General features: G+C 39.9%; 1 protein-coding gene across 2 annotated transcripts in view; it reads left to right on the top strand.

Annotated features, from left to right (window-relative positions):
* The window catches only part of LOC118826726 (corticotropin-releasing factor receptor 2), a 178,005-nt gene extending 164,556 nt beyond the window's left edge, over positions 1 to 13,449 (top strand). For both annotated transcript variants that reach the window (XM_036597775.1, XM_036597776.1), the window contains 2 exons: positions 6,972 to 7,013; positions 13,021 to 13,449. In XM_036597775.1, coding sequence (XP_036453668.1) covers positions 6,972 to 7,013; positions 13,021 to 13,161 — 183 coding nt within the window. In that variant the 3' untranslated portion in view covers positions 13,162 to 13,449. The remainder of the gene's footprint in view (positions 1 to 6,971; positions 7,014 to 13,020) is intronic.
* The last annotated feature ends 12,076 nt before the right edge of the window (positions 13,450 to 25,525 follow it).

Here is a 25,525-nt window from a genome sequence, read left to right as displayed (position 1 = left end):
GATCAAACAATAAACTCTGAAATATACCAGCAAATTCTAACGTCTGTCAGTGAGCTGAAACTCAAGAGAACGTTTTGAAGATGAAGTTTTAGGTGAAATTTATGCAGAAATATAGACAATTCTAAATGTTTCATAAACCTTTAAGCACCACTGTAATTGTTACATAAATTTCGGTAACACTTTATTTGAAGACTATCTGCACAGGGACTTTATACCGCATGCATAAGCACTAAATAACAGCTTTATCATAATAAGCAGCTTATGCCAGTAAATGCAAGATGACGATGTTTAATGAAGTTAATGATGTTGGCATAAAGGTTCTTAAATGAAAGTGACATTTGTCTCCTTCATAACACTGTCATGAAGCATCATTCATAAGTTTTGGATCATAAATCAGTTCTACATATTTCTACTTTAGTTAACCAGTTCTATTACAAAATAATACAACAATAGTTGTAGTAACTCTCAACTTGCTTTATGATACTGTTATAAATGGAATAAGTGGCTGTTGATTTAAAGGCCCTTTATGTCTTTTACGTCATAAAACATTGTATGTCTTGCAGTTATTGAATGATTACTGATGTTTATTAAAGCGTTACTGTGATTTTAACACGGTGAAGGATGTTCTTAGGCACGACACAAAGTGGAGTAAAACCTCCTCCCCCATGATAAAATCACTGTAACGTACAGCCTCAAGTGGGTTATTGCTTTAATAATGAATGAGGAGAACGTTCGGTCGTCCATCACTGTATACTGCGGTCATTTCGTGAACCTTTTTTGTCGCATAACAGTGAATATGTGATAACACAACACTTTAGAAGTACTTTCTGGTCACCAAATGACCACAGCGAGTCTTATTTAGCACCAATCCAGCTGCGCCCCTCGTCTCACACTGGGGCTGAATCTCAAATGGCTCCCTGCTCCCTACATAGTGCACTACATAGGAGTTTAAACACTGGATCCTGCAGCTCAACAGAGAAAAATCCAGCTAAGAAACAGTCATTTGGGATTCAGACACATCCACACTCAACAAATAGTGCCCTGTTTGGCTGTAGAGGCTAGAATTCCTAAACTTACACAGCGCACTATTTAGGGAGTAAAGAGCTGTTTGGGACTCAGCCTGGGTTTGACACGACTTCTGACTGAAGCAGACATTTGAAGTGTGTAATCCAGTCAAGTGATGTTCCTTACACTGTTATTTTGCTGTTTTACAGTTAATCATATCATAAGCACTTTAATTCAAGGGATATTAATGATGGAAAGCTTTCAAGTTTTGCTTTATAAATATTTTATTCAGTGTTTAGGGGGTTGTATTAAAGTCCTTGTGTATGTAGCCTTCAAATAAAGTGCTACTTTCATCTCTGCAGGTTTGCGCTTTCAAATTCAAGCCATAATAAAATATCTCCTCTCCTATTTACACACACAACTGTGGTGTGGATTGAAGGTTTAATATCCACACATTCCACACCATTTCTCCACTCTACTCTGATTTTAATGCAAAATGTAAGCTTACATCTTGCTTTTGTCACCACCAGCCATTTCAGTGAAGGGTTGAAACCCAGTCTGCTGCTTTGTTACTGGTTTCCGGCCGCTTGGCAGGCGTGCCTGCGGATGCTTTTTTCTAAATGGTGCTCATGATCGGCCGCTGCTGTTGGCTGCTGTGGATGGTTTTAATTGTGCACCTGGCTTTAGTGTTCCTCATCATCAGCTTCGTACTGCTGTGCTGAAAAGTGAACAGAGGAAAACAGTCCGGAATAATGAGCGTATATCAGTGGCCCCTCTTTTTTATGAAGGAAATTTTTTTAAAGTTTGAAAACTGGAGCCAGAGTCTGCAGTGTCTTTATCAGGAGTCTGCAGAGTCTTTATCAGGAAAGGCCCAGTGACCAGTCACGAGCTGTAGTTTTTGTGTAACGTGTAGGAGCGGGCGATTGTGAAAAACTATCAAAAACTATCAATCTAATTACACTGAACAGCCACTTCAGTCCTCCTCCTTAACCTACATTCATTGTCCATTTTATCAGCTCCACTGACCATATAGTTTCATTTTGTAGTTCTACAGTTACAGACTGTAGTCCATCTGTTTCTCTGCATACTTCATTACCCTGTTCTTCAGTGGTCAGGACCCCCATGGACCCTCACAGAGCAGGTACTATTTGTGTGGTGGGTCATTCTCAGCACTGCAGCAACACTGACGTGGTGGTGGTGTGTTAGTGTGTGTTGCGCTGGTCTGAGTGGATCAGACACAGCAGTGCTGATGGAGTCTTTAAACACCTCAGTGTCACTGCTGGACTGAGAACCAAAATCGTCCAGCCAACATTAACATTTTAGATAAGCAATAATAATATTCTCTTTGTAATCAAAGAAGCAGTTGAAATGTGTGCTTACAATAATTTTGAGGATCAAAATGGGCGCTTACCGAAAAAACTACAAAGAACGTCCCACTGAGGGTCTCTTAGAACAGTTTACAGCAGAACCAGAACCAGATGCTTCAGAACTGTCAAACATCATCAACACTCGAAGTAATCACACTGTTAAATCTGTCAAATGACGGAGAAGCTCACTGTGCTGCCTGTGCAACACAGTCAGCTCAGCCCACAGCTCATCAGCCGCACAGCAGCGTCAGATCATTTCTGTAAAATGCTGCTATCATGAAGGAAAATACTGGGGGAGAAAATAGTGTTGTTGAAGATTGTAGAACTGACAAAACAGTTACAGGAAAAGCTGATTGGATGTGTAATTGGAAATGTTATACATGGACAGAGAGATTTTCTTTCACTTCACAACCGCTGTCAAACTGTTCAGTGCAAAAGTCTTAGGCTTTGTTCACACAGCAGGTAAAAGTGGCCCAAATCTGATCTTTTTCTTCATATGTGACTCAGATGTGTGTCTGTGTGTCTGCATCAATGCGACTCAGTCTCAACAGCCAGATTGGAATCCATGCGACTTTTACGTCAATCCAATTTGACATTCGTCATAATTTCGCGCTGCTGAGACTCAAAACCATTTAGGCTGATGTTTCTGTACCAAAACATTAGAAGAGACTCATCAAACCACTCCGTGCTCGAAGAGGTTTCGAGGCTGCAGCGTCAAAGAAGTGACCGTGGCTGAATAACAGGCCCTTTTTCGGTGAATTCGAACACATTCTGAGTGATGAGTCCAGCTGTCAACCACTGGAACTTTATAATGGTTCCTGTGATGCTGGCGAAGACGAAACTGAAGCTGCAGGAGCGACCGGCGTTCGCTGGCCGTCATGATTGTTTACCTCTGGATGAGCCACATGAAGCATTGTTCTTTTGTGCTTGTGGGTCGGTTTAGGAGCTGATCTGTTCAGACTGATGTCGCATACAGGTCACATTCAAAAAACAATGTGAACAGCCAAAAAAATAAAAATAAAAATCGGATTTGGTGAGAAAATCAGATTTGGGCCACTTTTACCTGCTACGTAAATCTTAGGCACCTTAGCAAGCTGTTTAAAGCCATTTATCTCAGCATTAAGTGTGATTTTGCTTGAAAAAAAAAATTATGACATTAAAACACAAGTAAACATGCAGTGGGGTCCACAAGTCTGATACCACTAGTGAAAATGCTTCTGGTTTAACAGAATATTGAATCATTTTTTTATTATAAATATTTTATCAGAATAACAATCTGAGTGAAAAGCAGAATCTCTGAATGTTGATGGTAAACTGAATCCTTCTAACCACGACCCAAAAATGACATTTTTAAAAAGATTTGTGAAAGTGCTGCTGATCTTGGCATTGCACCATGCAGTGTGGCCCCTCTTTTGTAAAAGCATGTCAAAATAAAAGTCCTCTGTTTTTTGTTGAACACGAGCTTCACTGGAAGATCAGAGTAGAAACAATCTGACCTTTTTGTATGAAGGCCTACACAAGCATTCTTCATTTCACGTGTCTTTTTTGTTTTACAATTTTCAAAAATCTAAACATTTTGACTTTTGGACTTCAGTGTAAACACATAAAAAGTAACGAGAATTTCTTGTTTTCAAAAAGTATTAGGAATGTTGTGAGTTAGTTAAAAGAACAAAGGTTTGGATCCAGACTTCACCTTCACATCCTCATTCACTGCAAACTGTTTCCCCAGCATACATGATTTAATTTAATGAAGCATTAATTAGCCAAACAGGTATTAGATGATAACTACAGTTAATACTGGGCTTCCAAGAGGAAAGAGCAGGAAATGACCAAACAAAAACGTATTTAAATCAAAACAAACTCACTACTTTATCAATGTTATTTATATTTATTCTAAAATTTGTGTTTTTTGAGCAAATAAACACCAACCAAATCTATGGCCTTGTAATTCTAAGTTTCTCAAGGTGCCTAAAACTTTTGCACAGTACTGTATATACAGTTACAAATCCATCTCTCTCTCTCCCTCTCTCTCTCTCTCTTTCATATACACACACACACACACACACACACACATCTCTCTCTCTCCCCCTCCCTCACTCTCCTGTGTTTCATTAATATTAGGAGTATTACTCTATGGAAAAATAGTTCAGTTCCCCCTAAAACACCATTTCCCACACTCCTTTGATGCATCACTGCGATTGCCCCCCAGTTAGTTCATGCTGACGCTTCAGTAAAACTCCTGCCGATTATTTCAGCTCCAGAAAACTGAGCTTAGGGCGTTTCATCAACTTTTTTGAAAAGTTAGCCGTCATCCATCATTCAGCCCACCAGGCGATTAATTCTCAGAACTCACACCTCGCTTTGGGCTTCCACATCCTACAAGTGTAATTCATTCATTTAGCTTTTTATTTGAGCAGGACTCTAATAAGGGATGCAGTGCTGTAGAGCCGTGTAATTACCGACTGGCACTGGAGTGCTAATCATTAATGGATGCTAACGGGGCCCAACGGAATGGGTCTGAGGACAATTTTAGGCAGATTTTAATGTGCTCTAGTTGGACTCAGGTTTGTTTGTGATGAGGTTTTTTTTTTTTTTTATTGAAGGAAAATGCCAACGTAAATTTAGCTACCTCACACATTTTTCTCTCTCTTGTACTCAAGTCAAGTCAAGTCAAGTCAGCGCTTTTTACAGCAGGTGTTGTCACAAAGCAGCTTTACAGAAAAGTCCAGGTCCGAGCCCCCATGAGCGTCGCCAGTGGTGATAGTGGCAAGAAAAACAAGCAAGAAGAGCAACAGGAAGAAACACTGAGAGGAACCAAGACTCAAAAGGGGAACCCATCCTCCTCTGGACGACACCGGACAGCAAACAGCGTTAGAATAAAATATTACATACAAAACGGGGGAAAACAGGTGGAGCAATGGTTAATTAGATAGTTTGAGTTTGTGCAGCAGCATCATCATCAGGGTCGGGATGATGATTCCACAATTCTCCTGAACTGTGTTTTGAAACCATAACAAGTTCACAGGATATCCTTGCGTTTCTCCACTTTATTGAATGATAGTTTGTTTTCATTGCACATTTGGATTGGTTGTTTTGCCTGTCAGTCGAACAGCCCTTTCCTACCAAAGACTGCGGTTCTCTAAATCTACCCAGTCTGACTTAAGAGTCTGTATTTCTGTGCATTCTTACACAGCTTGTAGTGGAGCTGGTTTAATCTTCTGCGGTGTTTCCACACTAGTAAAGCATGATGTTCTTTGTATTTCAATTTATTCTTAAATTCCTCTTTTAATAGCTTGGGTAACACTGTAATCCATAGCTGCGTTCACAATGGCACAATAGCTCCAGACTGTGAGGAGGGGGTGAAGTTCAGTACTACATCAGTTGCAATGACACTGTAGCTAACAGTTGATCAGGGGACAGCGGATGCTGTTCTCTGTCAGGTACGGTCAGCAATTCCACAAAAATATACTGATACTAAATACTATTAGTGAACTACTGATGTGCAACATGCCGATTTGTAAGAGCGAGATGTGGGCCTAGTCACTGAAGCATAAAACATTCACGCACAATCCCAAAACTCCTGAACTGTTTAGAAACCGTAACAAGTTCACAGGATATCACTGCGTGTTTTCTGACCTTTTCTCCACTTTATTTAATGGTAGTTTATTTTTATTGCACATTTGGATTGGATGTTTTGCCTGTCAGTCAAACGGCCCTTTCCTACCAAAGACTGCGTTTCTCTAAATCTACTCGGTCTGACTTACGAGCCTGTATTTCAGTTTTACACAGCTTGTAGTGGAGTTGGTTTAATCTTCTGCAGTATTTCCACAGTAGTAGAGCATGTGATTCCTTGTGTTTAGCAAAAAAAAACTTTACATCCCAACCACTTAATTACGCAGAAATGTTGAAGTGGAATTCTTACTTAAATTCCTCTTTTAATAGCATGTTTTCTCGCTACCGTTGCCACAATTACTGTTATGTAAAGAACATGATCTGGTATTGGTGGAAATTCATACATTTTTATGTTGGCTCAGCAACCATTTTGTGTTTCAGTGCAGTCTTACACAGCTTGCAGTGGAGCGGGATTAGTCTTGTGTAGAACTTCCACACTGATGTTATTTGTGTTGAGCAGAAAAACTGATTTTTTTTTCTCTCCTCTTGCAGTTTTTACCACGGCTGTATTTCAGGCACTCACTGCTGCCCAAGGACATTATAGTTTAGAAATTTTCTTTAATTTAGTTTTTCATTTCTGTTTTTTGATTTCATCTTAGTTTCTGTTAGTTTTAAGGGTGCGTTAATAGTTTTAGTTCAGTTTTAGTTGTTAGTATTATGATAAATGCTGTAATAGCAGGAATTTGATTGAAGTAGAATAAAATTAAAACAAAAGTAGACCAAGCTCGGCTCAGGCTTTCTCTAAAGACAGCTAAACACAGAAGAGATCCACCCCTGAATTCTCATTCTCGCACTGAAAAAAACACAAAATAAAACATTTTTCTCAATAATTTTACTGGAGTTATTAGTCATCTAGTCAGTGCAACCCCCAATACACACCTGGAGGTTTCATAGCCGGGTTAACTGTGTGTTGTTGTTCTTTTGCAGGGCTTCTTCGTGTCGGTCTTCTATTGCTTCCTCAATGGAGAGGTGAGTCAACAGCCAGGCTAATTTCATGCCTGAGAGGAGTGGGGTGACAGCTCGGCCGATAAAAAGGGCCACCCCATCTCCACTCTGCCAGCAAAACCCATTATTACTGCAGGAGATATTTAACCACACACAAACACAGAAGATGAGCATTTATCTGTGTCCAGCAAAGTGCTCTCAGAGTTTAATAGGGTCATCTCGCTCCCTGTTGCTGAAGGCCTGATCAGCATGAAGAGGAGAGTCCAGGCTTTCTCTCACTGGAGTTTCTCACAACAGTGACCATCCATGAGCAGGAACTAAAACCTGCACTTAAGATCATACGGTATCTGCATTAAAGCTTTAGGGCTATTTCTTCCATATAATCTGCTCTTCCCCGTTAATCACATGATCCCTGAATGCTGCCACTTCATCTATTGGATATGTGAAGAACGTGATTTAGCAGAAAAACTGATACTTGGTGGATTTTTATTCAGTTTGTGTCGCAAGATAACTCAAAGCAAATTCCTGCCTGCGCCACTGGCATGGAGCTTCTTTTATACAGTGATAGGAAACACAGTAGCTGACCTAAAGCTCCAGTTCCACACTCTGATCCATTTACTATGACAGTGCATTAGTTAAAATGAGGATGACTCATGTAGTTCATGTAGGATATAAAACCATCAGTTTATTTACTCCAATTTTCTAATGTGGTTGTACATTCCTGGTACTGTAGTGGTCATTAAAGTGAAGTCTGAAGGACAGCAGTGATAGGAGCACTCTTTAAATCTAGAGGAATACGGACTGTTATTAGAAAGACAAAGGCAGATCAGAGAGAATTTCCTGCAGATTATATTAAATCTCTCGCCTTCATCAGAAAATGGGGGGATTTTCACAGGATAATAAGCTCACCTCATGGGATCTCGTTGGAGAGTTCTGCTAAAGCTTTGGAAATAGCCAGTGAGAATAACAGAACGGCTTGTTGGTTTTAGGCTAATGCAGGATGGAAGTGAACTAAACCACTGTCCAGGGTTTGACTCTGCTCATAGCTATCAAAGGAAATCTCCACCCAAACAATATTTATTTCTTTTGTGTTGGTGCTGATATATCCGCTGCGGCAGCAGGAGATTAGATATCTCCCCTTCATATTACACAAGGTCAAGGGTCAAGAATTTCATTTGTTGGATCGAAACCGTAAAACAAACAAAGCAGAGGACACTGCCGTCACTAAAAAGCCTCACCTGTTTAGAGTCCAGTCATAGACTTAATGCCTCTAAAAGCAAAAGAATATGTTAATGCTATGAAACCTAATGTATCGCTGCTGGTGTGTGTGGTGTTTGTATTTCACTGCTGTCAGAACAAAACCTTTTATCTCCATTTCAGTCGTTTTTCAGTTTTTGAGATAATTTGAAAATGCCTGTTGTCCTTTACACTGTATGTAAATCTTATGATGAATGGACTAAAAAGAAATGGGCCAAAATGACTTGGAAAAAAGTCTGGTTCCATTGACTTACATTAAAAGTAAAGTAGGTTTTTTCCCTCTCCTGTAAAGTTACCATTTTGGAGATCCTGGGTTTTGTTCTGACAACAGCGATTTGTCTCCCTTATCTGATTAAAATCTGCCCCCAGAGTAGTTGGTGAGTGTTCATGTCCATGTCGGTCAGTTAAATGAATCAGTATGTTGAATCAGATCTTTCTGTGAGCTGCTGTGTTTCCTATCACCGTATAAAAGAGGCTCCACACTGCCTTTATTGTTGGATGAACTGCAGCAGTTTCTGAGAAACACAATCAGGGCACAATTCACATCACCATAGAAATGACGACTATTGATCTGTTTCATCAGAGGAACAGTAAAAGACCAAAATGATATTTTGTGATGCAAAATAGAAATCTGTCATTTTTGGATATTCTTTAGAATCTTCATGTTTTTATGTCCGAATAACAGAGAAGAGATTAAATGGCAGAAATAGCAGCGTATGCAATAAATGGTTAAGATTATTTAATGATTAAAATGATTCGATGCTTTTCTGCATTGTTGTCTGTGTGGAGCCGCATGACTGAAAAGAAACCACATGTTTAGCAACTTTTGAGCTGAGCCGCCCCCCAAACAATGCCACTCATTTGTTTATACATTTTTGTAGTGCAACCCCTCAAACCAGCCATAGTTTACAACCTAAAGCCCAGCTGCTTGCACACTCTTTCTGTTGTAGTTTGCTATTATTCTGTGACCGTAGCCCTCTTGTTTAAATACAACTATTATTACTATTATTATTATTATAACTTTCATCGATGGTACTTTGGACAAAACCAAAGATTTTCCAGCTACATGCTTATTCCAGCAGTGTCAATAATATCAGTAGCATTAGTTCTGGAAGATGCCTTCAGCAGACGGCACTGGACAAACTATGGACAACTCAATGACCAGCAACACTAATACAGTGGCCAGTTTGAGTTACCCTCAAGATGTAACATATCGATATGAGAGTAAGGATCATTGACTGTATATATGATATGTATGATATATACACCAATCAGGCATAACATTCTGACCACCTCCTTGTTTCTACACTCATTGTCCATTTTATCAGCTCCACTTACTATATAGGAGCACTTTGTAGTTCTACAGTTACAGACTGTAGTCCATCTGTTTCTCTGATACTTTGTTAGCCCCCTTATACCCTGTTCCTCAGTGGTCAGGACCCCCATGGACCCTCACAGAGCAGGTACTATTTGGGTGGTGGATCATTCTCAGCACTGCAGTAACACTGACGTGGTGGTGGTGTGTTAGTGTGTGTTGCGCTGGTCCTGTGACCACTGATGAAGGACTAGAGGATGACCAACACAAACTGTGCAGCAGCAGATGAGCTAGCGTCTCTGACTTTACATCTACAAGGTGGACTGACAAGGTAGGAGTGTCTAATAGAGTGGACAGTGAGTGGACACAGTGTTTAAAACTCCAGCAGCACTGCTGTGTCTGATCCACTCGTACCAGCACAACACGCTAACACACCACCACCACGTCAGTGTTACTGCAGTGCTGAGAATGATCCACCACCCAAATAGTACCTGCTCTGTGAGGGTCCATGGGGGTCCTGACCACTGAAGAACAGGGTAAAAGGGGGCTAACAAAGTATCAGAGAAACAGATGGACTACAGTCTGTAACTGTAGAACTACAAAGTGCACCTATACAGTAAGTGGAGCTGATAAAATGGACAATGAGCGTAGAAACAAGGAGGTGGTCAGAATGTTATGCCTGACCGGTGTATTCACTCATTAGTTGGAGCATGCAGACACTGTTGCTCACACTGGACATCAAATTTGAGCAAACAAGGCAAATGCAGTTATGTAACATTTCACCAGCAAGCGGACACTTTGGGCTTCAGGCAGAAATATCGTCGTCAATACACAGGCATGGGTCAGTTCCAAAGTAAACCACAATACACAGAAGGCGATCATAACCAAGCAGGGAAAAGCAGAGCAGAGTCCAAAACACAGGCAACGAGTCAAAAACCTAATATCCAATAAACCAGGCAACAGTACAAAAGGGCAAATCCGAAAAGCAGCCTGACTATAGCCCGGGCTAATATACTAGGCAGGTCATGTGATAAAAACATACAGGTGAACATCATCAGTATTCAGGAGAACTAGAGTGGTGATGAGGCGGAGGACTCTGGGAATTGTAGTTTTGAGTCACTTGAGTAGACGGAGAACTTGGTGATGTGGAGTTCGGAGTCATGTGAGCAGGCAGAGGATTCTGGGAAGTGTAGTTCGTAGGCTGACTAGCCGAATACGTCACAAATTAATTGTTATTAACTACACAAACTAATATGATTAATTGCAATTATTTCAATCGTTTGACAGCCCTAATTACTATGCTTCAGTTTTAAAACCTCTCTGTTTCTCAGCCTTCTGCACGGGGCACCTTGCTTTATAAAAGCACTGTCTGAACACACCCCCTTCACTTTCAGTACAAAGTCAAATTTACTGGATAATTTTTGTCTATAAAGCGATTATTGGTCAGCTTCCTTCATATTTGTCTGCATTCATATTAACAAATAAGTCTCGGTACAATTTACGTTCTGATAGTTAAACTCGTTCTGAATGTACAGAGCTCCATCTGCGTGGAATGATCTGCAGAGACATTTGAAATTGGATCAGTTTATTTCCTTGAGTGATTTAAAGAAAACTGTTAAAGAACTGCATCATTCAGTTTTGACTCTGATTTCATTCTGTTTTGTGGTTTGTTGTTTCTTTGTTGGTTGTTTTGTGCGCTGCCTTCTTGGCCAAGGCTCACCTGTAAAAGAGAGTTTTAATCTCGATGTGATTACCCTGCTTAAATAAAGGTAAAATAAAAAGTAAATGAATATATAAATAAATAAAGAATTTGCTCCGTATGCTTAGCAGAGAGCGGAATTGTCAGCATGCATTAGATGCACCTCTCTCTGCAGTGGGAGCGCGGAGGTGGCGGTAAAAATAGAAAAGAGTAGATGGCCCACCTTTTACCCTGAGGTCCAAACCATAACAACAGTGGTCCCTGATCATGATAGCCCAGCTGTAGGAGCAGAAAACTCAGCTCCACACAGGCAGAACACACACACTGCAGCGCTGCTCACTACTGTCGTGTTATGTGTCGTCATGTTTCTAAAATCATATTAAATGCAGGACTAATTATGCAGTGTGGGGCTTTTAATAGATACACAATTTAATCATAATCTTGAATGACAGTAATATTTTATTCCATTTCACTGACAGTTTAATTAAACCAGAAACTAGCAGGGTGCAAAACCAGCAGTGTGTGTGTGTTTTCTGTTTCTTTTACGTAAGTGTACTATAGTGTGATAATTATTGTGTGTGTTAAGTGTGTGATACCTATTACAGGTGTGTTATAGTGTGTGGTACTTGTTGCAAGTGTGTTACAGTGAGGGTTGTCTGTTGTGTGTCACAATGTGTTATCTATTATAGCGTGATACTTGTTGCAGGTGTGTTTGTGTTACAGTGTATGTACCTGTTACAGGTGTGTTACAGTGTGTGATACCTATTACACATAAGTTACAGTGTGAGGGACCTGTTGCAAATATGCTACAGTGTGTGTGTATATATATATATATATATATGGTACCCGATACAGTATGGGATACCTGTTACAGGTGTGTTACATTGTGGGATATCTGCTTTAGGTGTGTTACATTGTGTGGTACCTGTTACAGATGTGTTACAGTGAGCGTTACCTGTTGCAAGAGTATTACAGTGTGTTACCTGTAGCAATCATGTTACAGTGTGTTACCTGTTACAGTGTTTAATACCAATTACAGGTGTGTTACAGTGTGTGCTATCTGTTGCAGTGTTGTAGGTGTGTTAGAAGGTGTTACCTGTTGCAGCTGTGTAAGAGTTTGTAATACATGTTGCGTGTTACAGTGTGTCGTACCTCTTACAGGTGTGTAACAGTGTGTTGTACCTGCTGCTGATTTGTTACAGCGTGGGGTACCTGTTGCTTGCGTTTCAGTATGTCATACTAGTTACAGGTGTGTTAGCATGTGAATTACCTGTTACAGGTGTGTTACAGTGTGTAGTGCCTGATACAGATATGTAACAGTGTGTTACCTGTTATAGGTGTTACAGTGTGCGTTACCTGTTACAGGTGTGTTACAGTATGGTACCTGTTACAGGTGTGTTACAGTGTGGTACCTGTTACAGGTGTGTTACAAGTGTGTTACAGTGTGGTACCTGTTACAGGTGTGTTACAGGTGTGTTACAGTGTGTTTCACTTGTTACAGATGTGTTACAGTGTGTGTTACCTGTTACAGGTGTGTTACAGGTGTGTTACCTGTTACAGGTGTGTTACCTGTTACAGGTGTGTTACAGGTGTGTTACAGGTGTGTTACAGGTGTGTTACAGGTGTGTTACCTGTTACAGGTGTGTAACAGTCTTTGTTACTTGTTACAGGTGTGTAATAATGTGTGTTACCTGTTACAGGTGTGTAAGAGCCTTTGTTACTTGTTACAGGTGTGTAATAATGTGTGTTACCTGTTGCAGGTGCGCTCGGCAGCGAGGAAGCGGTGGCACCGTTGGCAGGATAACCACGCGCTGAGGGTGCGAGTGGCCCGAGCCATGTCCATCCCCACCTCACCCACCCGCATCAGCTTCCACAGCATCAAACACACCACCGCCGTCTGAGCCTCACATTCACTCACAGTGGACTGAGCCTCCTGCCCGTCACTCCCCTCCTGACCTCGCGTGGACCTGAATTCAGACTGTACGGGGTGATGACCACACACGCCATGTGATCGTTTCCCGTTGACTACGTGTGTGTCATCCAGTGATCTGTGAATATAATTTATTGGTTTGCATTTTTGTGGATGGGACATTTGTTATGAAGGACTGGAATAATCCAGGTTGTATTTTATCTGTTTCATATTGTCCAATATGGTGTAAAAAATGTAAATATATCCTTTTTTTCACAAACTGATGTTTTTCTGACTTCATTAAACACCATTTTCAACAAAATGTAAGTTGCTTTAGAAAATAGATTATTAAACGAGTCATACATGTCTACATGAAAATGGTCATAACAGTTCAGGTCTGTAATAGTATTAAGTGCTGTGCAAACTTCAGAGACCACCTTTCATTTATTTGATCAGCAACAAAGTATCAGTTATTAATTTTTCAGCATCAGAAAAAACATATTTAACAGGAAAATACACAGAAACCTAAACAGCTAAATCTGCTATCAGCTGTGTGAGTCAGTGAGTCACTATTTACCTTTATTCCAGCGTCCACTCTTTTCAGGAGACTCACTTTCAGTTCCTCAAAGAATCTGCAGACACACCTCCAAAGTTCAGTCTTAGAAGCTGGTTGATCATTTTCTGAAGTAATCAAACACATTCAGTGGTGTTGAGGTCTGGACTCTGGGGTGGTCAGTCCATTGTTCAGCTTCTTTGTTTGATGTGTCCGTCTCCTTTTCTCAGTGAGGTTCTTCTTGATCAGCTACACATCCTTTCAGACCCACAGCGCTGAGTCGTCTTCTCACAGTGGAAGGATGGACAGAAACACCTGTGGATGTTTTCAGATCTGATCAGCTTGATTTTCTCCTCTCTCTCAGAGATGAAAGCTTTAAGTGCTGTTTATCTGATGGGGGCAGTTTTGGTCTTTATCAGGAAATTTCTGTTTTTATTCCCTCTTATTTTCCTTTGCCTTTTTCCTTCCGTATGCAAATGGAATCTCTCTGGAGAAATGTCTCCTGGCAAATGTATAACTTGAAAATACTTGATGGCTGTTTTGACTGGGAATTAAATAAATGAAGGGGGTCATTTTAACCTTAAGTGCGCCGATCGTTCTCTAACAGCACACATCTTTGATAGTTGATAGCAACTCTGCACTTAGAACAAATCTAACGCAAATTGATCTACAATGTATAAATTATCATGTACAGCACTGTATATATCGGCAACATCAGAACGAAACTTTTATCTCCAATTTTGTAGTGTTTTTATAATTTGTTTTAAATGCCACCTTGACATTGTGTTAAATTTCCTGATGAATGGACCAATAGAAATGGCCCAAAATTACAAAAATGTTTTTACGTTAATATACATGCAATTTAAATTAACTACTATGGATTATACAGCATCTACAATGAAATTAATATGTATGTTATGGAGAAGAGTTTTCTTTTTTTTTAATTACGTCTAAATTATTGTTGAATCGGTTTTATTTAATCACTGTAATGCATACACTTCCATTTGGTCATATAGCAGTGCTGACCAAATGGCCAGTGAGTGTTTACAGTGAGTTCAGCAGATTATTATTTAAGCATGAATGTCTTTGATAACATTTGCCCTCTAATGTACTGATTCTTCATTAAAACCTTTCACAAGTCCTCTAGGTTCCAGTCTCAGGGGTCAGTCTTGCAGAGGAGAATCTGACCATCTGTCGTCTCTCAGTGTCACTGTCTTATGTTCTTAGATCAGAGTTATTTCTCTCCAATAATGCATTATCCACCCAATGAAACCCTCAATCCACAAAACAGCTGAGTCATCTCAGATCAGAGCTGCATGGCTGGCAAATCAAAACAACTTTCGAGTCCCTTTTAACTCTATAACATTATTTAACCTTTACTCGAATGTTAGTTCTGAATTTTTCCTGTTGATGTTTAAATGTAATGACATAATGACTATTAATTACATAGTTGATGATATTTTGTTTGATCTAATATCAGAGACCATCCTTCATAAACTACAAGTCTGAGCATATTAGATAAAATCCACTTGCATAAGGAAGGAGAAAGTCAAAGGAAAATACGTGAAGTGAAGAAGCTACTGTCTCCTGACAACCACCTGGAAGACCTGGTAGACCCCAAAACTGCCCCCATCAGATAAACAGCACTTAAAGCTTTCATCTCTGAGAGAGAGGAGAAAATCAAGCTGCTTCAGATCTGAAAACATCCACAGGTGTTTCTGTCCATCCTTCCACTGTGAGAAGACGACTCAGCGCTGTGGGTCTGAAAGGATGTGTAGCTGTCAAGAAGAACCTCACTGAGAAAAGGAGACGGATACATCAAACAAAGAAGCTGGACGATGGACTGACCACCCCAGAGTCCAGACCTCAACACCACTGAATGTGTTTGATTACTCCAGAAAATGATCAACCAGCTTCTAAGACTGAACTGAAACGAACACATTGACATTCATAAAATCACACAGTTTCTCTGCTTCTTGTGATGAACTACGATTCATAGAAAACTCTAAATGCTTTTGTTATCACTGGCTTGAAGTGTGAGTTGTTTTGGTTAATGTGGAAAGAGATGCTGATGTTTGGCAGCTGGTAAGCTGGCAGCAGGGCGGTCGTTTCTGAAGGTATCAGGCCTAATCCTCACCTACATTCAAATCCATCTGCTCTGTCACTAATTAACAGTAGGTTAGGCTGGGACGTCCAGATTTATGCAAATGAACTCAGTCTTCTCCAGTGTTTTCGTCCTCTACACAGGTCAGCAGATGGTCAGGGCCACAGGCAGCTTCAGTCTTTCCTCTGTAGGGATCTGATACTTGGAGAAGAGCTGCATATGGAACTGCTGGCTGAAGTGGATGAACATCAAGCCTGTTTTAATCCCTTGAAAAATCTAGAACTATTCCTGTGTGTTGCTGTATATTCAGTTTAAATGACATGATTTATATGTAATTAGTCTCTTAAAAATAAAGACTCAAAAGGCTTTTTTAGACTGATGCCACAGAAAAAATACTTTTGCTTCTCTGATCAGCAGAGATACTATCAGGTCGCTTCATGCGAGTCAGAGTCAAATTCCAAGTCTCTGGTGTAGGAACCTGAGTCGAGTTTGGAATCTCTGTTGTGCAAGTCCTTATCGAGTGTCAAGTTTCTGAGGCGTGAGTCTAAGTCTAGTCTCTGAAATGGAGTCTGAGTCGAGTCGTGCGTCTCTGGGGTGCGATTCCGAGTCAAGTCTTGAGTCTCTGCTGTAGGAGCCTGGATCAAAATCTCAAATCTCTGAGGTGCGTTTCTGAGTTGAGTCTTAAGCCTCTGAGCAAAAGTCTGAGTCGTGAGTCTCTGAGGAGTAAGTCTGAGTTGAGTCTTGAGTCTCTGAGGAGCAAGTCTGAGTCAAGTCTTGAGTTTCTGAGGTGTGAGTGAACTCTCAATGAGTTCAGGTTGAGCCACGAGCCAGGTAAGAGTGAGTTGAAGTTATTAGTAGTGAGTCATTTATGGGTGAATCTGAATCAATTTGAGAGTCAGTTAAGGGCAAATCGCAAGTTATGAGTCAGTTACAGGTGAGTTCAAGTTGAGTTGCAAAATGAAATAAAAAACCTCTTGAGTGTGTCTCACTCTCCAAGTTTAGGGAGAGGCAAGGGTGAGATAAAAAATGGAGCTTTTTGTTTTCAGTTTCAGTTTCAGGGAGCTCTTTGTTTGAGTCATCCTCTTATGTCTTTGGAGGCACCCTGCATAGCATGTCAGTCTGGCAACGCAATGATTGAGGATTTAACCCCACCCCCAATCTTTGTTTAGTTTATTTTCCTAGCTCTTAGCCCCTTTCCTTTCTTTTCCGAGTTGCACCTTTCTCCCCACTCTCAGTTGCTCTGCAATTGAGGCCGTCCTTTAGTGTCCGCCAGCTGGATCATCCTGTAGCACTCCCAACTTCTAACATAAGGGTCTCAGAACCTCTGGGCGCGTTACGAATGCATTTCATGGTGAGAACACCTAGAAAGGTTACTGCATCGGTTCTCCAAAGAACAGTACATTGTTCATATCTGATGCTGATGCGATGCTGTGGAAGAGAACCAGTTGGATTTTTTGTTTTCTTTTTCTCCCATGCCCAGTCAGTCTTCAAATAAATAAATACCTCTTCAGGACTGTTTTGATGGAATTCAGTAATTTTCCATTTGCTTCAATCAATAAATAAGCCCTCAGAATAGAAGCGTGTTCTGTGGCCATCAGGATTTCCATAATTTCCTGAGATACACACACAGAATTAGTCAAGCTCCAGACAGACGGGCTTCAGAGTCAGCAGCTGCTCAACCAGAGGAGGAAGATTACTGCAGATATGACTGACCCTTTAGCCCCTGCCAAGTGTTTGTGTTGTTGGGATCTAAACGAGACACTTGACCTCAACTCACTCAGCAATGTAACATCATAGATATACTGTTTTTTTTTGTTTTTTTTAAACTGTGCAGGTCCAAAATATTATCATTCTAACCAAACTATATGATAGTTAGCTCCATCCACACAATTTGATTGGCTGTAATATGTTTACTATATGGGTGAATGACAAATTAAGCTTTCGAAATGAGCTTTCAAAACTGCTGTAGACTACATGGGCGGAGCTAAACTGTTGTAGGCTGAATGGGTGGAGTTAAACTGCTGTAGACTGAATGGTGGAGCTAAACTGCTGTAGACTGAATGGTGGAGCTAAACCGCTGTAGACTGAATGGTGGAGCTAAACTGCTGTAGACTGAATGGTGGAGCTAAACCGCTGTAGACTGAATGGTGGAGCTAAACTGCTGTAGACTGAATGGTGGAGCTAAACCGCTGTAGACTGAATGGTGGAGCTAAACTGCTGTAGACTGAATGGTGGGGCTAAACTGTTGTAGGCTGAATGGTGGAGCTAAACTGCTGTAGCTGAATGGGTGGAGCTAAACTGCTGTAGCTGAATGGTGGAGCTAAACTGCTGTAGCTGAATGGTGGAGCTAAACTGCTGTAGACTGAATGGTGGGGCTAAACTGCTGTAGCTGAATGGTGGAGCTAAACTGCTGTAGACTGAATGGTGGAGCTAAACTGCTGTAGACTGAATGATGGAGCTAAACTGCTGTAGACTGAATGGTGGAGCTAAACTGCTGTAGCTGAATGGTGGAGCTAAACTGCTGTAGACTGAATGGTGGAGCTAAACTGCTGTGGCTGAATGGTGGAGCTAAACTGTTGTAGGCTGAAGGGGCGGGGCTAAACTGATGTAGGCTGAATGGTGGAGCTAAACTGCTGTAGACTGAATGGTGGAGCTAAACTGCTGTGGCTGAATGGTGGAGCTAAACTGTTGTAGGCTGAAGGGGTGGAGCTAAACTGATGTAGACTGAATGGTGGAGCTAAACTGCTGTAGCTGAATGGGTGGAGCTAAACTGCTGTAGCTGAATGGTGGGGCTAAACTGCTGTAGACTGAATGGTGGAGCTGAACTGCTGTAGCTGAATGGGTGGAGCTAAACTGCTGTAGACTGAATGGTGGAGCTAAACTGCTGTAGGCTGAATGGTGGAGCTAAACTGCTGTAGACTGAATGGTGGAGCTAAACTGCTGTAGACTGAATGGTGGAGCTAAACTGCTGTAGCTGAATGGTGGAGCTAAACTGCTGTAGCTGAATGGTGGGGCTAAACTGCTGTAGCTGAATGGTGGAGCTAAACTGCTGTAGCTGAATGGTGGAGCTAAACTGCTGTAGACTGAATGGTGGAGCTAAACTGCTGTAGACTGAATGGTGGAGCTAAACTGCTGTAGACTGAATGGTGGAGCTAAACTGCTGTAGCTGAATGGTGGAGCTAAACTGCTGTAGCTGAAGTGGTGGGGCTAAACTGATGTAGGCTGAATGGTTTAGTGTGTGTATGTTTATATATATATATATATATATATTATATATATAATATATATATATATATATATATTCACATTCTCACACACACACAGACGTATAGAGAGCATCCAAACTGTGAATTGTGCAACTTTGGTATGGTATCATTATTAAAAGTTGGCTGGAAACAAAAGGATTAAACACCCAACAGAAACTGTCCAGTTTTTCCCATCGGCATTTAAAGTCATGTGCAAAAGTTTGAACACCCCAGTCAAATTATATGGTTTGTTAATTTTTTTAAGTGAAAATGAGTTAAAATTATCTACAAGGAAAAATATTAAAGATGGCATTTTTTAACAAAGTTTAGTGCACCGTTATTTGCTGAGTTTAACATTTTGAAAAAAAAAAAGTAAATAAAATATACCATAACCGTTACACAGGTTGCATTTTATGTTTTTTATGTTAATTTCAGCGAATTAACTGTGTATTGTTCACTTATATTCACACAGAAAATCCACAACACTTGTAATTTGATCATGGATGCCCAAACTTTTGTGTACAACTGTAAGTAGACACTACGCTGGCTGAGAAAACCCAATGTGCAGTACAATTGAAAACTCAAACAAAAATTCAGAAAACTTTCATCAACAAAACTACACCTGAACTACATTTCACAAATGCACTGCAAACTCAGAAAACACATGCAGCACAGAACAGAAATGTTTCTGGCAGACTCTCAAAATGGAATATGGAATGGAATCTAATTTCTGTGATGGAAAATCACAGACCTAAGTTGACAGAGACTCACATTTCCGTAAGTTCATGGTTAACTTGGCTGGCTAGTTAGCTCTGACATACAATAGCTGTGCTACAGTAGTTATCAATCATATCTGGTATAACTAGTTAAAATTTTACAGTTACACTCTACAGCTAATTTCTACTCACAAAAAAAACTTGACTTCCTTTTACTGGTGAATGTTTATGCTGCATAGAATTGAAGAGTTTCAACAGCTCCAACCTCTTTGAGTGTCCTCTGAAAACATTTCTGTTGTGCTCAATGGTGGGGGGTAAACTGCTGTGGGCTGAAGGGTGGGGCTAAGCTGCTGTAGGCAAAATGGTTTAGTGTGTGTATGTTTATATATATATATATTCACATTCTCACACACACACAGACGTATATAGAGCATCCAAACTGTGAATTGTGCAACTTTGGTATGGTAGGCACAAGCTTTATATTCTTCGCATACAAACACTCAAGCGGTGGAGAACAACACTTTTTGGATACGTAGCATTTCACTTGGCAGGATCACCTACAAACAAGCAGCCGTTCTCATATCAGAAGGTTTTTAGCCGCACAGGTGAAGCAGTCAAGTTACAAAATGAACCAAAATGAACCAACCACGCAACCCCACATGTGGCGTTAGGATAATAGTGTGGCGTAACAGGAGAAAAGTGCAACCGAACTCACAAAGCAAGCGGTCCTGAGTCTGAAAAAACTCTAGTGTGAAAATTGCCTTTTTTCTGAAATGATCAGTGTGGATTCTACATCTCTGCTAAAACGTCAGTAATCACCATCATTTCTCTGAAAACAACACATAAATGATGAAAAGTGAGAAATGTGTACATGATTATTTGTATTCATATGACTGTTTACTCCAATAAATGTGTTTCATTGTGTCTTCTCACTTTTTCCATCCATACGTACTGATGGATTAAAGTGCACAGCTCTATTAAATGATTAATGTCTTTTCTCTGACTGTGCATCTTAAAAATATATTAATATTAATTATTCACCTACTTCTTCAGTCGGCAAATGTAACATTATGGAAGCCTGACTTAGCAAAGGCGCTTAGTGCCAGTTGTCTGCACTAATGCAGTTTTGGAAAATCCCTTATATTTATTCCTTTCCCAGATTAGTTCCTCTACACTGAGTCACCACTTTATTGGGTTTAATTTAGCGCGTCTTGTCTGTTAAAGACCCTCAGGCCCACTCTGACCTGCTTTAGACACTTACAGAGCTCGTGTGATTTTCTTAGATAGTATTGGATGGTATTTAAGTAGATTAAGGGCCAAAATACACCACTGGAAAGTTTTAGAAAAATGTTTGTTAAGCCAAATGCACTACAGTAAATGAAGGTGAACATTATACATTCTCTCAACAAACAAACACTAATTTGGCACACCAACCAATCAATCCGTGTTTGACTGTGTTTGTTTGTTTGGTGTGTTCTGGCCTTGTAATTCAGCTTTGACCCAGTTGTTTACGATATGTGGCGTATGACCACTTTTGGACCACTGGATCTTCATCTACTCAGCAAAATGACCAAGAACACCTTTTTTTTAGTTTTAAACGGAGATATAGTTTTTGCACAACTGCGGTGGATGGTTTTCAAACTTGCGCTGATCTACAATTCGCTTGTGCTAATGATGTAGTGCTGCTCAAACCCAATGGTGAGCAAAGTGGCCCCCAGTGCAAAACACATCACCTCAAAGCATCCTTAGGCTGCATTTATATGTTGGCATTGAAAAAACTGTTCCATGCCTCATAAATGCTACGTGACCAATGGCAGCATGAGGCCACAAAAGTGTTGCCACTGTGACAGCGTTAGTGGTAAAATGGATGATTATCAGAGGACGGCCTTGGCAGCGTAGATTGTTCATTCAAGGTGGAAAAAGGACGCTAACAAAAAATCAACATCCAGTTCATTACACCACTGCAGCCAACAGCAAAGACTGGGAGAACTGAACTCCTGAGAGAACGCTCTGCTCACCGTTGCGACTGATGAACGTTGCCCCTGGTGGTGGAAGAATGTTTGTGCATGGCTCCATTGAAAACAATGTAATATCTGGTTTACTGCTGTCTGTCTACTGCCAGCATGTAAGCACAGGTTTAGATAGTCATATCAGTCAAGTCTGAAGGTTTACCCATGGGACTCATGGGATTTTTTTGCCTTTGCTGCACCCTTACAGCAGTGAATATAAATTTCACAAAATAAAGTTTTTTGTTTTTTTCTTTTCACAAAATTCTGGTGGGCTATGCAGTGTCTTTGCACTAACAGCCTAAATCAGGCTCATCTATGTGTTTGGATTATACTGCTTAGTGTTATTGAGTGATATAGACATCACACATAAAACACCAGAGGCCTGATTTCAAGAGCTGTTAAAAAGTCAACCAAAGTGGATGCTAAGCAGAATCAGCCAGGATCTACAGTGTAAATGTGCAATAGAGTCCCCTGAATTCAGCATTAAGTTTGAAACATTAATAAGTCCAATCAGGAGAACAGTGTGAGTTTTGTGCGAATGTTGATGTAAGGATTGCTGCGGCGCGGGATTCAAAGGGTTTTACATTACAAAATACTGCAAACTGCACACTCACACAACACAGCGCAGCATTCAGGACACATTAATATCCACACACAGACTTCAGATGATTTGAGATTTTTCTTCAGTTCAGTTATTAATATCTGTATCAGCTGATAGCAAATAAATAAATACATAAATTAAATTCTGGCAGACAGATTTTTAAACAGTGACAGTAATAAGTAAATTTTAAATAATGTAAAAAATGTAATTCTTTAACACAGGACCTAAATAATGAAAGCAAAGAGATTGGGACACAAGGTTGGTGGGAATTGGGGGGAGCAAATTGGGGGGAATTAGGATTAAAGTGGGGGGAATTAAAGGGGGCAGGTTGGGGGGAAACTGGGGATTAAGATGGGGGGAATTAGAGAGGGCGGGTTAGGGGGGTGTATGTTGGGGGGGAATTAGGGATACAGGTTGGGGGGATTGGAGGGGGCCAGGTTGGCTCACTTTTTCTAATCAAATTCCACGTCCATCTCCATATTTCAATTAAGATTAAGATGACAGTGGTTCACAGCTCTGGGGATTCTATGCTGTGCACCTTGTTATTTCTCCCTAAAAGAACAGATTCTCATCATGATCTAATTATCAGCTCCTCCTGAGCTGGATCAGGTGTTGCAGTTCATGGGAAATGAGTCTCCTGGGCTGAGACTGGAAAACACTGCTGTGTCCACAGGCCGGAGGGTGAGGTTATGTAATGACCATGCTGCTATTTCGGGTTTATCTCAGTCACTGGGGTTTCACACAGAGCTCCTGGACTCTAGACGTTAATGGGGCAATAACCAGGGTTCGGTTTGAGGGTGGGGTGCAAAGAGATGTCACCCCCCAGTCAAAAAAAAGCCATGTGTCTTTTTCATCAACTTTGGATTATTGTTATGATATATGATATCCTATAACATTAATCCAGAGGGGTTGAAACAGGGGCCGATTGTTAATAGTCTAATTTCATCCATATTTAAGATGTACACAAAGTTTCCTTGCATCAAATGTACTAAATCTCTCACAAAACTCATTATAAATCCATCAGATATTTCCTATTTATATTCGTAGTCAGTTGCAGCTACTAACCTAAATTGGGTTCTGGTAGGGGCATCACGATATGTGCTGTGAATCGAATACAGTTTGATTTTACCCTATAAAATGTGTGATAACTTTGAAATTAATTGCAATAGTTTCTATAGTTCTATTTAAAGTAGTTCAATCCATGATATTCCTATAAGAGACAACTATGCTCTCGAATCAGGGTGTTCCAACTCCTCCTTCACATGAGCACATATCACACAGGCATATGGGCGCTACAGGGCTATTGTTTTGGTCAGCCTACCTTGGAGGTGTGATGAGCCAAGGTGTTTGAAATGGCGAGCGGAGAGAACAAGCTTGAGCTGGAACAGGAACATTCATCACCTGTTTGGTAATACTTTGTTTTCTCAGTTGAGAACAATAATAATGAGTAAAGAGTGGTAGACTGAACAGTGACAGTGTGCTGACACTGCTCAACCTGAGTATCAAATACTGGTGTTAATTCTAACACCTCAAACATGTTACTTCATTTATGTGAGTCTTATTTATTTATTTATTTGACAAGGACAATACAGATAAAAGTTGTTACACAAAATGAAGCACATGTAATGTGTATAGGGCCTCTAGCAAAAGCTAATTTGCAGCCACAGGATTCAAACAGCCGCCAAGAGCTGATTCTGAACAGGTTAAACAAATAACTGGCTCCATACTGATGTTTATAGCTCCTGATCTGCACCACTACTCTGCTGTAGAGAGTCCAGGATTCTGCAGTTTGCTGAGTGAGCCACATTAGAACACTGCCTCTCTCACTCATTTCAGCCAGAAGGCCAGAGTTACACTTTATATACAAACATGATATCAGACTGTTAATAAACTTGTTGCTCAGTTAATTTCACTTTGAGCTTTACAGTCTCCACAAGTTTGTTTACTTCTACTATTATGAGCAATAATAATAATAATAAATAATGTAATTTGTTCATCATATTTAGATCTTGCACTTTGTTTATATCATTTTTAATTTGTGCTTTCTAAGGAAATTATGGTAACACTTTCTATGAATGTCACCTTTGTAAGCATCTATACACACATTCATAACATGTTATAATGCATTCATAAGACATTATAAACATAGCTATAAATATTTATAAAAATGCATTATATGTTATAGCCATGTTTATTATGCATTATGAATAGTGAACATGATACATTATAAGTACTGTTCATAACAAATTATAAGAGCTCATAAGTCGTGTTTGTCCGCTCTAAGTAAAGTGAAGCGTACTGTACTAAAGCCTCCTCCAGTGTTCAGAGTGAGGCTTCAAGTTGAAGTATTTACTGAAACACTAAAACATTCACAGTAAAGCACATTACAGGCTTCAAATGTCAGAGTTTAAACTAGAGCTGCATCAGTGTTTTACCCAATGTGGGAAAGGTAATGTACACCACCGTTAGCTTGGTATTTGTCTTTACTTTACGCTCTCCAAGCTGGGACTGACTTCTTTAGCACTGGCATTATAACATGTTATTAACACTATTTATAATGCATTATATTAACAATTCATAATGTATAATAAACATGGCTATAAAGTGTAATTCAGTGTAATTCTTTTTTATAAATATTTATAACCATGTTTATAATGCCTTATGAATACATTATAACATGTTATAAATATGTTTATAGATGCTTACAAAGGTGACATTCATAGAAAGTGTTACCGAAATTATTTCAAAAGAACAGGTACTGTCACAACGTGTGTGTAATTTAATTTCCACACATATACAAAAATAAAAAATATGTAATTTTTATACATTCGATATATTGTTTCTATGCTCATTGTCCATTTTATCAGCTACTTTATCAGTAACACTGATAAAGGTGGTCATAATGTTATGCCTGAGTGGTATATATGTGTATGTATATATACACACACACACACATATATGTTCCATGTTTGTGTAAATAAGTTAACACATCCTTTATAAAGAACACACTTCAGCACATTTTAATATACAATTACTGTTTATTGACTGAGTGTAACATACTGGGAAAAAACGAAACATAAAAAGTTTGTTTACTTCTATTATTATGAGCTGTAATAACACGTTTGCCA

Source organism: Colossoma macropomum, unplaced genomic scaffold, assembly GCF_904425465.1.
Source record: "Colossoma macropomum unplaced genomic scaffold, Colossoma_macropomum, whole genome shotgun sequence".
NCBI lineage: Eukaryota > Metazoa > Chordata > Actinopteri > Characiformes > Serrasalmidae > Colossoma > Colossoma macropomum.
Note: the sequence above shows the minus strand (reverse complement) of the source record. Positions and strands in the feature narration are given on the sequence as shown.